Source organism: Sphaerodactylus townsendi, linkage group LG15 (genome assembly GCF_021028975.2).
Source record: "Sphaerodactylus townsendi isolate TG3544 linkage group LG15, MPM_Stown_v2.3, whole genome shotgun sequence".
Classification (NCBI taxonomy): Eukaryota; Metazoa; Chordata; class Lepidosauria; order Squamata; family Sphaerodactylidae; genus Sphaerodactylus; species Sphaerodactylus townsendi.
The window spans coordinates 11,195,883-11,213,598 of record NC_059439.1 but is presented as its reverse complement, the minus strand read 5'-3'; the positions used below and the strand labels follow the sequence as shown (position 1 = coordinate 11,213,598).

The following is a 17,716-nucleotide window of genomic DNA, read 5'->3' as shown; positions in this document are numbered from 1 at the left end:
TGCAGGCCAGTTGGCCGAAGGCACATGTCACGTATGCATTGGAAGATGGAATATGCTGCTTCTTGCTGTTGTCTGCTGCTTAGTTTCTCCTGAGTGTTTTGCCCCCCTTTACTGTTACGGGCTGTTGTGGTGGAAATTATTGTAACTGTTTTGCCATGTTAATGCTGCCTCTGAGGGCGCAGCATCAACATCCTTCCTGAAGCTGCTCGTTAGCACCAGGGCAAGTTAAGTTCCCAGGAGCCTGAGGAAGGACTAACCTGTGAATTCCGGACTATTAACAGCTAGAGAGAGACATTGAGAATTCTTTGGGTATTTTTCTTTTTTTGCTTGGACTGAAATGAGCTGTTCTGGGAGCGAAAGGCGTAAAAAGGTCCATAAAAGTTTTAAAAGGCATAAAATTAGATCCAGTGAGAGTTGAAAAAAATGCCCTTTGCAAATAATAGGGAACAAAATAAGCTTCTTCTTGTACAGGTCACTGCAAGAATGACAGACCATATAATCTGAGCTAGCCAAGCAAAGAAGCTGGTGAGGAAAAGGCTGTTTCTGGGCTGCAATTCCATCAACACAGAGAAAATAAGGGCCATGGAATTTGATGGAAATGCATCATTTTAACGGAGAAGCCAGCTTCTATCCCTTATCCCTCTGCAGACTTAAAAAATATGCAGCCCACCACTGCTGAAATCTTGAAAAGGTTGCCAAATAAGATTTCCATTACATCAGTAACCATTACTGAGCCTAACCTACCTCACAAGGCTGTTGTGGTAATATGGAAGATGTTGGAACACTGTGTGCCACTTCAGCTCATTGGAGAAAAGGCAGGATAAAAATGTGCTGACTAATAAAACAGCAGGCTTCGTTAATTGTATGAAGTCACCTTGAGCCAATTGGAAGGGCAAGATAGAAATATTTTCGATCAATTCCTTGATCCCGTAACCTCTCTCCCTCCTCTGATCAGCATCTGGGCTTCTCTTGACTCATTCTGTGAGCTGAGAACCTCACTGAGGATGCCTGACGTCTTAAGCCTCCCAGCCTTCTGGGTGTTTCCGAGGAACTGCACAAATCATATAGTGATATTTAAAGAAAGCCAAAGCTTTCTTTGGCTGAGAATCCTGAGGGTTTGAATGAAAAATATTTGTGTTTTCCCCCACTGTCCTCCTTGGAGCTTAACTTGCAATCCAGGCAGTTTTTACCCAGCTGTGTTTCATTCATGGGCGTCCTGCATCTCTTCTCTTTTGGCCTCGGCTGAGATGCTTTGCTAGCTGCTTCTTTGCTTCCTTCTTGAGCTGTCTCTTCTTTCCCTCTTTTCCTTCTGTGCTCCTTCTCTGCTTTCCTTCATCCATCTCCTGGTTCCTCATCTCCCTGCATGCCACTAACTAGTTTCATTAGATATTAATTGATTTGTGAATTCAGGCTGAATTGCATCATCAGCAGATGGCGGATCCTGAGCTGTTGGAGGAGTCCTCGTCGCTGCTGGAGCCAAGCGAGGTGGGCAGAGGAGCGCCGCTGCGGCTGGGGTGAGCGCCATCATAAGCTTCTGCGGTCTATGTCATGCTCTTTCCGTCTTGAGTCACCTGCAACCGATGGGGGATTCTCTCAGGTTAAGAAGATGGCTAGCCTTATTTGTTGTTCAGAGATGCTGCCAAGAATGGAAGCTAGGATTTTTGAATTTTAATGATTAGTGAATTCTTCCATTGGTTGGATTGCAAAATGATGGTATAGCGGTTTATTTTATCACAGCTAATAATGGTTTGTTGCTTAAATGGAGCCTTAGTGTGGGTGCAGCAGGAAAGTGGCAGATACTTAATTCTGGAAGAAATAAATTAGAGTCTATATTTTACCAGAAGCTCTTTCCTTGTCCCTTGGGGTTGTTTTCAGATTTACGCAACTGATAGAAGAAGATTTGGATTTATATCCACCCTTTCTCTCCTATAGGAGACTCAAAGGGGCTTACAAACTCCTTTCCCTTCCCCCCTCACAACAAACACCCTGTGAGGTAGGTGTGGCTGAGAGAGCTGAAAAGAACTGTGACTAGCCCAAGGTCATCCACCTGGCATGTGTGTTGGAGTGTACAGGCTAATCTGAATTCCCTAGATAAGCCTCCACAGCTCAGGCGGCAGAGCGAGGAATCAAACCCGGTTCCTCCAGATTAGAATACACCTGCTCTTAACCACTACGCCACTACTGCTCCTAGAATTGGTTGCAATCTGTTACCTTTCCTATCCTAGCGTCTATGTTCTTCAAAGCCCTGTAGAGACTATCTGTGTTTTAGTGCATATTGATCTTATATATATATGTTTTGCTTCCTCTTCTCCTCGTGGTGTTCAGATTTGTGGCTGGTGTGATCAACCGAGAGCGGATCCCGACGTTTGAGCGGATGCTGTGGAGGGTGTGTCGTGGGAATGTCTTCTTGCGTCAGGCTGAAATTGAAAATCCACTGGAGGACCCAGTGACGGTATGGAAGGCCATTTCCTCAATGACCAACATTTTTGCTTTGTGGGGATAACAGTTGCCAGAACTGTTTTGAATGATGCAATTCTGCACCATTAATTCTGTGTAGGATTATCTCGCCTCATACAAAAGTCTCTGGGTGGTTTACACAAAGTTAAAAACAAAACATTACAAATGAAAACATCATAAATAAACTATAACAATTAAAGTAAGACAATAAAAATTATTAACCCCCCCCCCCCCCCCCCCCAAACCAGCAGCTGTAGGAGGGAATCCAGAGAGGCTAGCCAGATACCTGGACTTTAATCATTTTACTTTACCAGTTGACTTAGTGGGGAGGCAGTAACGTTGCTGAAGCTGAAGGATGTGCTCCATGCTGTGAAAAGCTTCTGCTGCTGGTTTCTAAATATTGCACTTCTGTTGAAGTAAAAGCTGGACAACGAAGGAAGCTGACAGGAAGGCAGTCGGTTCCTTTGAAATGTGGTGTGGGAGGAGAGTTTTGCCAAAACTCTGGACTGCCAAAAAACAGTAGGTTCTAGATCATGTCAAGCCTGAACGCTCCCTAGAAACTCAAATGACTAAATTGAGGCTATCATACTTTGGCCACGTTGATAATGAGAAGACAAGCGTTACTGGAAAAGTCAGAAAAGCTAGGGAAACTGGAAAGCGGCAAGAAAAGAGGAAGACCCAGCGTGGGATGGATTGAGTCCACAACGGAAGCCATGGTCATCAGTTTGCAAGACCTGAGCAAAGCTGTTAACCCTAGGACATTTTGGAGGACATTAATTCATAGGGTTGCCATTAATTAGAAGCAACTTGACACACTTAACATACATTGAAGTGACGGGACATTCCCCTCCCCGCCTCCCAGTCAGCTAGTAGCCTTAGCTACAAACCATGGCTGCAAGTGTGTGTTCCCTGCTAGCTGACATGGATTTCTATATTACTTTTGTTGTTGTTGTCAAATCATAATTAATAGGCAGCGTATGATGGGCTTGGGGTGTGTGTGTCTAGCAGCTGCTTTCACTCCTAACACAGCCTGTGTACAGCAGGATGTGAAACTGCAGGGGAGCATGTGCTGTAATTCCACTCCCTTTGGAGACATCTCTTAGCAGCCCGTAGCTGCTGTTGCAGGCTAAGAACTACGCGACATCCCCTCCCAGGTAACCTAGAAAACCAGCCTCAATTTTCGGAAGCCTGGCACAATGAGGTTACACCCACAGCCACTGTTTTCACAAGGCTGTGTGAAAGATTCCTAATGGTGGTAGCCCCACGTCTTGCTTGAACAAATGCAGGAAGGGGGGGAGACGCTATCTGAGTCCCGCCAGCTGCCTGAAGAATGTGCTGCTGGCCTCCCTGGAGAGTTCAAGGGCTCTGGACGCTGATGAAATAAACCACAGATCTCAGTTCCTTTCCATTCGGTTCTTTTCCTCCTGCTTGTTTACTTCAGATCATTTCCCCAGTCAGTCACTTAGCTGGTTGCATTTCAATTCCTCTTTACATTAGCCAGAATCAATTAGACAATTTTTATCCCCCACCCACCCACCCCCGTTCAGCAGAAGGGCTTTGAGCAACCTTGTTGTCTCCAGTGGGATTTCTTCCTAGTCCCTCTTGAACAAATTTGACAGGCGTGTCAGATGAAAGGCAAGGTCAGACAAACAAATTGTCGCCCCTGAAAATTGCCTCTAGGGCAACTTTTTGAATAGATTTTGCTTGCAGGCAGGGCTGGTGCTTGAAACAACTCCTCCCTCCCACCACAGAAAGGCTAGGCCGTGAGTTTTTGAAGCAAGAGTTCCAAAACTGTATAGTAGGCCTTGTAGATTTCCTTTGTACCTTTTCTAGAACTGCTGCTGTATTTTAAAGAGCATTCCAATTGCCAGTCAATAGGGTGCATTTATGGTGTTTAGTTGGTGCGTGTGATAGGAGCCAGGTGCTGACCTGCTAACAAGTCTGTTAAATGTATCTGGCATTGATGGAAATGTGTTGTCAAGTCACAACTGACTTACGGCAACCCGGTAGGGTTTTCAAGGCGCGAGCTGTTCAGGGGTGGATTGCCATTACCTGCCTCTGTGTCAGTCCCCTGTGATATTCTTTGGTGGTCTCCCTCTCAAATACTTGCCAGGCTCCACCCTGTTTAACTTCTGAGTTCTGCTGTGATCAGACTAGTCTGGGTTATACAGGTCAGGGCATTAAATGTACCTATCCGGAACAAATTGATAAGTAATTTGAATGGCATAGGGTTTATAGTGATGGACTGGGATCTGGAAGACCCTGGTTCAAACCCCCACTTAGGACAAAACCCACTGTGTGCTTCGGGCCTGTTACCATTATCAACTTAATCTGCTGTTATTTAATTTACTTTGTTTGCACCATGCCTTGCTCCCCAGTGTGGCTTACATCAGTCTTTCCTTGATTTTATTTTCAAAGAGTGTGTGACTGGATAATGTCACCCACCAAATTTCTGTGGCAAAGTTGGGATTCATTGTTGGGTCTCCCAAGCTCTAATCCAACACTCTTATCACTACACCATGCTGCTTTCCATGGTGTAGTTCCATGGTTCAGTGGTCGTTAGGATACATTGGAGGAGAGGAGAGAACCATGTATAAACTCATTGTTAAAAGGATAGGGTAGAAATTTGATAAAATAAATACTTCATTCAAGGAAAGAAGTTATACATGAAGGGTTTCTTTTGCTTTACTCTATAGTGTTTAGAGTGGCTTGCTTAAGTTCTCTGGAACGACAACTTTGTGAACACTCAACATTCCCTTATTTTTGAGCCTGCTTTATACAGTCTTCTTGAAAAAAGCTCAAGGAGGGATTCGTGGTTCTCTTCCTCCCTCCATTTTGTCCTGAATAAAATTTCCATGACACACGTTAGGCATGGAGACTTGTCTAGCTCCATTTTCATGACTTAATTGAGGTGGGAAGCTGCATCCTCTTGGTTAAAGTTCAGCCCTTTGACTGCTCGGTCGCATGACTAAGGAGCGTTGTGCTCAAGGGGTGTCTCACTCTGCTATTGGTTTTAGACTTCTTCCTGAATGAGTTTCCCTTTTCTTCCAGGGGGACTACGTGCACAAATCAGTGTTCATTATTTTCTTCCAAGGCGACCAGCTGAAAAACAGAGTAAAGAAGATCTGTGAAGGGTGAGTAAAAGTAGATAAGAACATAAGAACTAGCCTGCTGGATCAGACCAGAGTCCATCTAGTCCAGCACTCTGCTACTCGCAGTGGCCCACCAGGTGCCTCTCACATGCAGGATGTGAAAGCAATGGCCTTTTGCTGCTGCTGCTCCTGAGCACCTGGTCTGCTAAGGCATTTGCAATCTGAGATCAAGGAGGATCAAGATTGGTAGCCATTGATTGACTTCTCCTCCATAAATCTGTCCAAGCCCTTTTTAAAGCTATCCAGGTTAGTGGCCATCACCACCCCCTGTGGCAGCATATTCCAAACACCAATCATACATTGCGTGAAGAAGTGTTTCCTTTTATTAGTCCTAATTCTTCCCCCCAGCATTTTCAATGAATGCCCCCTGGTTCTAGTATTATGGGAAAGAGAGAAAAATTTCTCTCTGTCAACATTTTCTACCCCATGCATAATTTTATAGACTTCAATCATATCCCCCCTCAGACATCTCCTCTCCAAATTAAAGAGTCCCAAATGCTGCAGCCTGTCCTCATAAGAAAGGTGCTCCAATCCTTCAATCATCCTCATTGCCCTTCTCTGCACTTTTTCTATCTCTTCGATATCCTTTTTGAGATGTGGAAACCAGAAGTGAACACAGTAATCCAAGTGCGGTCGCACCACGGCTTTATATAAGGGCATGACAATCCTTGCAGTTTTATTATCAACTCCTTTCCTAATTATCCCCAGCATAGAGTTTGCCTTCTTCACAGCTGCCATGCATTGAGTTGGCATTCCCATGGGACTATCAGCTGGACGCCCAAATCCCTTTCCTGGTCTGTGACTGATAGCTTTGACCCTTATATGGCGTGTATGTGAAGTTTGCAGATTTTTTGCCCCATGTGCATCACTTTGCATTTTGCTACATTGAACTGCATTTGCCATTTCTTAGCCCACTCACCTAATTTGTCAAGGTCCGCTTGGAGCTCTTCGCAATCCTTTGTGGTTCTCACCACCCTACATAATTTGGTATCATCTGCAAACTTGGCCACCACGCTACCCACCCCTATTTCCAGGTCATTTATGAATAGGTTAAAGAGCACTGGTCCCAAAACGGATCCTTGGGGGACACCACTCCCGACATCTCTCCATTGTGAGAACTTCCCATTTACACCCACTCTTTGTTTGCTGTTTGCTGTTTCTCAACCAGTTTTTAATCCATAGGAGGACTTCCCCTCTTATTCCTTCATTGCTGAGTTTTCTCAACAGTCTCTGGTGAGGAACTTTGTCAAAAGCCTTTTGGAAATCCAAGTAGACAATGTCCACTGGTTCCCCACCCATCTTTATGCCTGTTTACACCCTCAAAGAACTCTGAAGTAGATTTGTAAGACAGGACTTGCCTCTGCAAAAGCCATGCTGACTCTTCCTCAGCAGGTCTTGCTTTTCTACATGTTTAATAATTTTATTTTTAATGATAGATTCTACTAATTTACCAGGAACAGATGTCAAACTGACTGGCCTGCAATTTCCTGGGTCCCCCGTGGACCCTTTCTTAAAGATTGGTATGACATTGGCCATCTTCCAGTCTTCAGGGATGGAACCTGATTTCAGGGATAAGTTGCATATTAAAGTGAGAACATCAGCAGTTTCATCCTTGAGCTCTTTAAGAACTCTTGGATGAATGCAATCTGGGCCAGGGGATTTGGTAGCATTTAGTTTATCAATGGCTGCCAGAACTTCTTCCTTGTCTACCACTATAGCCAGCTAGTTCCTCGGATTTCCTCCTAAGAAGCTTGGTTCAAGTGCAGGAATTTTCCTCACCTCCTCTTGGGTGAAGACAAATGCAAAGAATTCATTCAGCTTCTCTGCAATCTCCCTGTCATCTTTTAGCACACCTTCTGTTCCTTCGTCATCTAATGGGCCTACCGCTTCCCTAGCTGGCTTCCTGCTTTTGATGTACTTGAAGAACTGTTTGTTGCTGGCCTTGATGTTCGCAGCCATGTGCTCCTCATAATCCTTTTTTGCCTCCCTTACAGCTAACTTGCTTCTCTTTTGCCACCATTTGTGTTCTCTCTGGTATTCTTCATTGGTTAAGTTGGACTTCCGACACTTGCTAAAAGAATATGCTTTTTTTCAATAGAACACTCATTCATCAACATCCCTTGCTAACCATGGTGACTTAGCAGGACTGGGACTTTCTGGCGGTGATTGATGGTTTAGGTTCTGCTGTTTATCATGATTCCCACAAGTCTTGAAACTCATTCTAGTTTTTCCCTCTTTGTGGGGGAACTGGTCTTCTCTAAAAGCCTTCGGAGATGGTCTGACTCTAGACATATGATTGAAGTTCTCTTAAAGAAAGAAGAAGCACTCTTTGGAGGGAAAGGCCCACTGCCCCTCTGGTTGTAAAGAGCAAAGACATGGCCTGTGTTTGTTGAGTGATTCAGGTAACTCATCTGGACTGTAGCTTACAGTCTCTGTTCACAGATGACATGTATACATACTATTCTACTATGTCAGGCCCTTTGGCTGTCAAGGTCACTGTCGCCAGCTCTGACAGGCAGCTGCTCTCCTGGTCTCTAGAAGTTGCCAGGGATTAAACCGGAGACAGTCTGCTTGCAGAGAAGAGGCTTTACCAGTTCACCACTGATTTGCTCCAGGGCCAGATTGACTTGGCAAAAACAGGACTGCTGATCTTCAGCTAGGGCATGTGTGCTCTATGGGACTGACAAGACTGGACCTTGGGGTGAGGTTTAGCAGATGTGATCCATCTGCTTCCTCCCCCCCATGCCTTCTGGGAATTGTAGTTCACGGGCCATCTGATGGAGGGTGCAAATAGCAGTAAGTCTGGAATCTTAAACTGTAATTAAGTCTGTCCCTGTGCTTTTCCAGTCTGTTAACAAACATATAATGTAGCTGAGTGGATATCGCTGCAGGCCGCACCAGTCTTCAGATTTAGTCGCTTTGCTTTCTTCCTCTTGGTTTTGAGCATTCCACTAAAATTTGTCGAGAGGTTTTGTTTCTGTTTGGTGGGGGGATGTATATACCACAGAATGCTGAACTTGAACGAAGCACTAATATCACTGGTTTTCTTAGAGTACATGGATATATTGACTAACAAAAGAGGACCATTTCTTGTGCAAATCTTGTGATAATATGTAATTTCAGAAGTTTCTTGTTCTCTACTGTCTTTATAATTCATCTTCCATGGAGAATGAGTTCTCAGATGCCATCATATTAATCACAAATAGTCTGTATGTCTTTCAGATTCCGTGCTTCTCTGTACTAATCCGAGAAACACCACGGGAAAAGAAATGAAATGGCACAGGGTCCAGCACCAGGATTGATGACCTAGAATAAGGTATACAGTGGCGATGTTGGGGAGGAAAGAGGGGGGCTTCCTTAGCTTTCACTCATGGTGAATTTAACTCCTTGCCTAAATGGCTCTGTGTTGGGTACATTTTTCAGAAACTCAACAGGTATTTTGTTGTTGTTTGTGTATTATTTTCACTTCAGTGCCACCCTTCCCCTCATGGATTCAGGGCAGCTTCCAGCACATTAATGCATACAATAAAATCAAGATTAAAATCCATTTCAAATGCAGATGGTGATTAAAATTTCACATAGGTACCATAACTTTTCTGGTTTCTGTATACACAAAATACGAACAAATCCAAAGCATAGTGGTTAAAAATAGGTGAACTCTAATCTGGAGAATCAGGTTTGATTCTAAAGTCTTATCTGGGGAATCAGATTTGTTTCCTCACTTCTACATTCCAGCCGGGTGACCTTGGACTAGTCAGAGTTCTTTGGAACTTTATCACCTACCTCACAAGTGTCTCTTGTGGAAAGAGGAAGGGAAAGGTGTTTGTAAGACCCTTTGAATCTTACAGGAGTGAAAGAGGGTTATAATTAGAAGAAGAGTTGGATTTATATCCCCCCTTTCTCTCCTGTACGGAGACTCAAGGGGGCTTACAAACTCCTTTCCCTTCACCCCTCCCAACAAACACCCCGTGAGGTAGTTGGGACTGAGAGAGCTAGCCCAAGGTCACCCAGCTGGCAGGTGTTGGAGTGCACAACCTAATCTGATTCACCAGATACGCCTCCACAGCTCAAGGAGCAGAGCGAGGAATCAAACTTGGTTCTCCAGATTAGAGCGCACCTACTCTAAACCACTACACCACACTGGCTCATTAATTAGAAGAAGAAGAGTTTGGATTTATATCCCCCCTTTCTCTCCTGTTGGAGACTCAAAGGGGCTTACAATCTCCTTGCCCTTCCCCCCTCACAACAAACACCCTGTGAGGTAGGTGGGGCTGAGAGAGCTCAGAAGAACTGTGACTAGCCCAAGGTCACCCAGCTGGCGTGTGTGGGAGTGTACAGGCTAATCTGAATTCCCCAGATAAGCCTCCACAGCTCAGGCGGCAGAGCGGGGAATCAAACCTGGTTCCTCCAGATCAGAAGGCATCTGCTCTTAACCTCTTACACCACTTCTTCTCTTCTTCTTTCAATAAAGGTTAGGTCATCTGTTTACTACCTGGTATTCCACATTTCTCATCTACATGAAGCAACTGACTGAGGTTGCTGATATTAAACTCCAAAGGCCCCACCTCCCCCAATTTACTGGTGCCATCCTGTTCTTTTTCATTACCACAGTATGCTAGAGCAGTGATCTCTGCCTTGAACCAACATGGGAGGCTGTGATCAAGTGGATGAACAGCAGTAGGTTGAAGTCTAATTTAGACAGGGTAGAGATAGTGAAGGAGGGGAATCAGTGTGCTCTTACAAGTCAAAAGTACACCTTGTTGATGGGGTGGACTGCTGCTCCTCCTATCATAGCATCCTGGAGACATTCCTGGTTTTGGCTATGTTGTTTCAGTAACAAGCGACGGCTCTTTACATCAGGAACTTTTTGAAGCTTCTCTTCACACCCATTCCTGGAAAGCAAGCATCCTGCAGATTGTGGTCCATGCTTTCAATGCAACCTTGAGGATTGACTACTGCAGTTTGATCTGTGTGGCCTCTCTTGTAGACTGAAAAGGTTTACAAGCTTCCAAGAGTTTGGGCAAAATAGGCATGCTCAAATATATTCTACCATTTGTGTTAGGACTATTATTTTTGTAGCTAGCTTCTGGGCTCCCTTTGGTCTTTTCAAGACCTGCGCTTCTCCCTACCCAATCTTCTCTGTGTCTTCAGTCACTTGTGTAGCAGAGACTTAGTTGAAGATCCTGCTGATTAATAAGAATTAAGCAGAATTTTCTCTATCATGATCCCAAGCTTGCACAGTATTTATTGTGAAATTGCAGAGGTGTACCTCTGGTCTTGAGAAGACAGTAAAAAAAAAGTTCACTTGTTTTAATTAGCTTTCAGGGATTGTAAAAGAGAAGGTCTTCCCTGTAGATTTCTTTGTAATTTTATTGGCATCATTTTGTTGCAGACTTAATTTTTGATGGAGCTTTTTATGTAACAGCTCTTGAATCAAAAGGAGTCAGGCGAACCTAAAGTGCTGTGTTATTCTGGCCCTCTTGGCCAAGCGTGTCTGAGCTGTACTCCTTTCCATAGAAAGTTCACAGACCCCACACAGTCCTCCGTTCCTGCAGTGCTTTTTTCTAGCACTTGTCAGCAGATGTGGAGAAGGGGTGAGCCTTCCCCCATTGGGAATGTGTGCAATTCATTCTTGCCTCTGGAACAATCAGAGGGGTGGTTGTGGGCTGGGTCAGGAATGTGCTTTGTCTAAGGGGTAGCATGCAGTTGCAAAAGCACATTGGGAAATGTAAACTATGTGAACGTGGTCCTGATCACCTCCATTGCATACTTGGTCACCCCACCCTATCTTACTTTTTATTCTTGAAATGAAAGGGCTGTATGCATTTTTACTTTCTCATGTTCTAGGCATGAAGATCGTTTTCTGATGTGAAATTTGACATTCTTTCTGTCTTGATTATCAGCACAGGGGAAGAAGTTGAAATAAAGTCTCTAGCTGTAGAGATGAGCTTGAAAATATGCTGGAATTTCAGAAACCTAAGATCCAGTGAAGAAGTATTTCTAGTGATTGTAGGGTGAGAGAGGGAATGCTTTACAAAGGCCTGTCCTTGGCTGGCTAAATCATAGTGAACTAAAGAAAATAAATGATATTGCTAGCTGACATGAATTTATCTGAAGAATGCAGAATGTGTCACATGCGTATCCCGAGGCCTTGTGGACTTCAGCGCAAGTAGAACTTTCATCTCTAAACTGGGATATAATGCAGTGAGCATCTCTAATCTGTCTGGTTCATGACACATTGCCCCTCTCCTGCAACAGGTGCTGAATCAAACTGAGGATCACCGGCAGAGGGTCCTGCAGGCAGCTGCGAAGAACATCCGTGTCTGGTTCATAAAGGTGCGCAAGATGAAGGCTATCTACCACACCTTGAACCTCTGCAACATCGATGTGACCCAGAAATGCCTCATTGCTGAAGTCTGGTGTCCTGTTGCAGACCTCGACTCCATCCAGTTTGCTCTCAGGCGTGGCACGGTAAGTACAACCAGTGGTGCTGTGGCTCCATTCACATGCTATGAGATGTTGAGGCTCCCTGGAGTTTTTGTTTTGTTTTGGTTTGGGGGGAGAGAAATGAAAGAAGGGTCTTTTTCTCTGTTGACAAAGCAGAGCAACAGCAGAACCCCATTCTGCATGTGTATGTGTATTTGCATGAAATACTATTTTCCTGGATAAGGCAAACATACCCAAAGTTTTGTCGAAGGCTTTCACAGCCGGATTCAACTGGTTGCAGTGGGTTCCCTCTGTATACACCTCTGAAGATTCCAGCCACAGATGCAGGCGAAACGTTAGGAACAAGATCCACCAGACCACGGCCACAAAGCTCGGAAACCCCCCCCCCCCAACCAATAACTACAGTCTGGTTCCTTGTGCTCCTCCTGTTCCCCATGTTCCTTCCATGAGTGTTACAGTGACAATCCTGTTAAAGAATCATAGAGTAGAAAGTGCTGCATCTCTGGAAGGAGAATAAATGAGTGCTTGCCTGAAATCTGTCCAATTCTGAAAACAAGCAGAGCCCTTTGGTACAGATTCCTGAACGCTCTCGAAAGTGGCAGCTTGCCTTAGGTTTTTTTTTTAGCAACTAACAGACACGCCTGCTGCTTGGAATCCCTTTTCTGCTTTGGGCAGGATTCCCTCTGGCACTGGAACAACAGAGTCCTGTGAGGGAAGGAGTGGATTTTACTGCTGCTTTCGAAGCCCAGGGAGCCCGATGGCTCCGAGTGGTCAGTTGCAGTACTGCAGTCAAAGCTCTGCTCAGGATCCCTTCTCCTTCCTTTCCAGCAGCCTTTCCTCCCTCTCGAGCTCTCCCCTGCAGGCTTCCCTGTCTTCCTGTCACTGCACCTCTTTATGTTGCTCCTCTGGCATTTTCAGCCTCTGGAGCTCTGTCTCCTTCTCTGCCTGCAGCTGCAACTTCTCCATCTCTAACTCCTGGAGCCGGACCTCGTCCTTTGGGCTGGGGCTCCCTTGCGTGGTGAGATCTGAAGCTGTCCCTGCTGCCATCCCACTTCTTAGCAGGAGAGCCTTCATCTCATCTACAGACTTGTTCTCACATTGTATATTCTGCTTCTGCTTCTGGCATTCCTCCTGTAGCTGCTGCTTTAACATTTTTAGTATTCTCAGGGGCTCTCCTAGATCCATCCTAGCTAACCTGTTCTGACCCGACTCCAGTTGACCCAAAAAAACCCCAAAACTTCCGTTGCTCTCTCTGTGCATGTTCGTGCCCAATTCCAAAATACAAGTTCTGTGTTTGTCCTTATCCCACCACTGCCACAAAATTGTGGCGGAACAAGTTTGCTTTGCCTGGCAGGCCCTATTCTGCTCCCAGAGTTTGATCATGGCAGAAGCCAGTTCCAGGTAGCCAGCTCAAGGGGGACTCAGCCTTCCATCCTTCTGAGAGCAGTAAAATGAGTCCCCAGTTTACAGGGGGTGAAGTGTAGACTACTGGGTAAGGCAGTGGAAACCACCCTGTTAACGTAGCCTGCCAAGTAAATGTTGTGATGTGATGTCACTCCATGGGTCTCTAATGACCCAGTGCTTTCACACCTTTACCTTTAAAGAAGCCCACTGGCTGCTTGGACTTCCTTCCCTTCTTTCCTGGCATATTTTTTAAAAGCCATTTTGCAAGTTCAGTCATCCTCTTAGTTAATCTGTTTACTTGCTAAGATCAAGGAGGTAATCCAGCCCAAGCTTGCTTATTCAGTCCTTTTGAAGGAAACTGGCTGTTGTAATTGTTATCCACCAACATTAAAAAGCCACACAAAGTACCGGCTAGGAAGGGAAGGTGGTGAGAAAGAATGATCTAAAACTGTAGGGAAGAACTTGCTGATTCCAAGGGCTGTCTCCTCTGAAATGTCCTCTGGGATGATCCCAGTGTGCAAACACGTGTGTGATCCCCAGGCCATACATAGCGGTCTTCAAAATGCATGAATGGTAGTCAGGACAAGATTGGAAAACAACACATGTAGCTATTTCAAAGGGACAAATATTGAAAGAATAGAGAAGTGCACGCTCACGTGACATGCTGTGTTCCCTTTTAAATTTTGCACTCTGGTAGAAGCTCTGTCTTGTAAGAAGGAGCCTGAAGGGAAGGTCATCATGTATTTGGAGACACTGTAGAATTTGCTTTCTCGAAGGTGGTCAGAAAAAGGAGCGCTTTTCTCTTTCCCTGACTCCTCTGTTTTTGTCCTGCAGAGGAATCGTGACAAATGTGTCCTATTATTATTTTGGAGTTGGTGGAAGACTCTGTATGGATCGAGTTAATTTCACATGCAAAATGCATATTTGGAATTGTGCATTAACTTAAAATTAGTAAGAATTGGGTGTTGGGGATGGGGGTGGTCAGTTGAACAAACTCTTAGATTCTTTGGGAGTAGAACGTTCTGTTTTGTATCCAGGGTGTAGTCCATGTGGCCCCCTGAGGGTTCTGGGTGAGCATGTTGCAGAGGAGAATCCCCAAGGCAAAGGCATCTGCAGCAGCCCAGTCCTTCTAACTCCCAACCTGTTTGTGTGTAACAGGAACACAGTGGCTCCACCGTCCCCTCCATTTTGAACCGGATGCAGACCAATCAAACTCCACCTACCTATAACAAGACCAACAAGTTCACTGCTGGGTTCCAAAACATTGTGGACGCCTACGGCATCGGCACCTACCGTGAGATCAATCCAGGTAATCGTCCGCGGCCTCCCCAAAGCATCCTGCGCCTGTCTGGTCAATTTGAACATAATGGAAAACCATGGGTGGCTTGTTTGTGAAACCTGTTTAGCATTTGAGTAACCATGAAGATAGCACAATCAACTGGTGAGCGCATCTGCACTGTAGTAGCCTGGCCTTTTGGTCCCTTTGATTGCTTACTGCCTAGAGTGGTGGGTGGTGTTCTGGGTGGTGTTCACTAGCCCCTTGATTTCTTACTGCCTGCAGACATCCTTTGTCTGGGTGGGTATTTATTAGGTATTAAATATTAGACAGTGTTTAACTAAAAGCAGGTGTTAAATATTAGACAGTGTATGCTAAAAGCAGGTGTAGGAACAGAATCAAACTCATGCACCCACTTACACAAACCTCAGTTTGCCTGGGCAAATGCTGACTTCGTTGCTGTCGCTCTTTCCAGACGTCTGGGAAAGAGCGGGGAGTAGGCAAGATCGGCAGCTAGGGTCAAGCTATTAAGTCAGGCAAAACCATCCTTAAGGCTTACTGTGGTAATAAAAACAATCGCAATTATAATTTCAGGAGCTGGTTTCACAGATCCTAGCTAATTGGTCCTTAATGGGGGCCATATGCCGTCCACGTGGGGCGATTCACAAATCTTGAGGGTCGTTTTGAGCCCTTAGGGCATATTGGGGACATTTGGGGTTTTAGACACTTCAAATTGCACTGGTATTGGACAACCAGCAGACCTGTTTTTTATTGCTCTCTTTAACCTTGTCAAAACGTCCTAGATTTCTTCCCCAAGCCTTTGAAGTATTAACCCTAGCCAGTGGGATTCCCTCTAGCTTCCCTCTACTGATTAAACCAGTGTTTTTCCACGAAGACAGTGAAAGGAATATTGTTTTGTTGGGTAGACTCAAAAATGTGTTTGAGATTAAGCTGCCTTTATAGAGGGAGAACTCTGAACTGATGAGTTGGCTTACTTTCAAACTTATCAAGGAACTAGAAGTACTTAGCTTTCTGAAAGAACTTTTGTATCTCCTGGTTTGTATCCAGACCAAATTTTATATGATACAAAGCTGACTGGATGATGGCATTTGTGCATGACACTTTTTGTCAACCCCCTCCCCCCCCATGTGCAGTCTGTCAAGTTGTTCAGAACAGTTGAACGAAATGTAGATGTAACATCTGACAACCTACTGCACTTGATGGAAAAATGGGAATTATGGTGCCTTGAGTAAAAAGAGTGTGCCAGGACATTTGGCGGGGGGGGGGAGAAGAGAGAGAGAAGAGAGAGAGAGAGAGAGGGAGGAGAGAAGAGAGAGAGAGAGAGACCATTCCAAAGTGGCAGCGTTTTCCTACATGAATCACCTTAAGGGTTTGATTAATGCTTTTACAAATGTGTTTTAATGTGATAAGGCTTGTGCCCAGAATGTATACTAAGATTTTTTAATCTATTAGCACTAGCTACAAAGATCTCTGGAGTTCCCAAATCTTTAAATATGCTTCCCTGCCCATTACAAGAAGAAGAAGTGTTTGGATTTATATTCCCCCTTTCTCTCCTGTAAGGAGACTCAAAGGGGCTTACAATCTCCTTTACCTCCCCCCCTCCCTCACAACAAACACCCTGTGAGGTGGGTGGGGCTGAGAGAGCTCAGAAGAACGGTGACTAGCCCAAGGCCACCCAGCTGGCATGTGTGGGAGTGCACAAGCTAATCTGGTTCACCAGATTAGCCTCCACAGCTCAAGCGGCAGAGTGGGGAATCAAACACAGCTCTCCAGATTAGAGTTCACCTGCTCTTAACCACTATGCCATGCTGCTGTACAACATAGATGTCCTATGTTGTTCTTCACAAGCTAACCTTAGTGTCCCTCTCTTCTAGCTCCATACACAATCATCACCTTCCCGTTCCTGTTTGCTGTGATGTTTGGGGACTTCGGCCATGGGATTCTTATGACTCTCTTTGCAGTGTGGATGGTGGTCCGGGAAAGCCGCATTCTGTCCCAGAAGAATGATAATGAGGTAGTCAGGGTTGGCCCTTACTTGGGAGAGGGAAGGGAGGTACAAGGCACAAACATGTAAACATGTGTCATCTATGTGTTAAATTGTTGACAGGTTTTTAATTATGGATTCGATTTGAATTTTGTATAATACCTTGTTTTTAATTATAATTGTTGGCCATCCTGGGCTCACTGGGGAGGTGGGGTTTGTCATCAGATATAAGTAAAAAAATATAAGAAAAGTATAAATAAATAAAAGGTTCTCTCTGGTTCCTTGGAGAGTTTTTTTCAGTGCTTTTGGTCTTGTATAGAGATAGAGAACTTAGAGTTTTGGATTGACAGAACTGGAAATCAGGTGCTTTTCCTGTAGAGCAGCCTTTTTAATAGTCTTTATGTCTAAATATTCTCAAGCAGTGACGTAGGTATAGATTTTTTATGGGGGGCTTCGGGGGTGGGCCACGCCCCACCCACCTCTGGAGGCGTGGCCATCCCTCCTCAAACCCCGCCCTCAGCCTCAGTGCTTATAAAAGCAGCTTTCCGAGGCCAGGGATGGCGTACTCCATTGTCCCGCCTGCCCTTCCCCCCCCCCCACCGGCTGGGATCCCAGCCAGCAGCTGGCAGCCCCTTCTGCCCTCCCCTCCGGGCTGAGGTGTAGCTAGGGAAAATGGAGCCAGGTGCAAAATCTGAGTTTTGTGCCCATTCCCCCCCCCCCCCAATGGGCGGCCGCTGTGATGCTGGAAACCACCCCCAAACAGCATCACTTTCAATGGTGTTTAAACTAGGGAGCCCAGATTCTCCTTTTAAATCCACCTTAAAGGGAGAATCTGGTGTCCCCAGTTAAAACAACATTGAAAGTGATGCTGTTTGGGGGTGGATTCTCCCCTACCCTGAAACAGCATCACTTTCAATGTTTAAACTGGGAACCTCAGATTCTCCCTTTAAATCCATGCCAAAGGGGGTAGATATA

At 45.1% G+C, this 17,716-nt stretch overlaps 1 protein-coding gene across 1 annotated transcript in view; it reads left to right on the top strand.

The window, feature by feature from the left end:
- The window catches only part of ATP6V0A1 (ATPase H+ transporting V0 subunit a1), a 65,933-nt gene that overhangs the window by 14,863 nt on the left and 33,354 nt on the right, over positions 1 to 17,716 (top strand). The window contains 8 exon segments of the mRNA XM_048516918.1: positions 1,411 to 1,514; positions 2,326 to 2,452; positions 5,509 to 5,591; positions 8,832 to 8,848; positions 8,851 to 8,914; positions 11,858 to 12,080; positions 14,619 to 14,769; positions 16,632 to 16,771. Of these exon segments, the coding sequence (XP_048372875.1) occupies positions 1,411 to 1,514; positions 2,326 to 2,452; positions 5,509 to 5,591; positions 8,832 to 8,848; positions 8,851 to 8,914; positions 11,858 to 12,080; positions 14,619 to 14,769; positions 16,632 to 16,771 (909 nt within the window).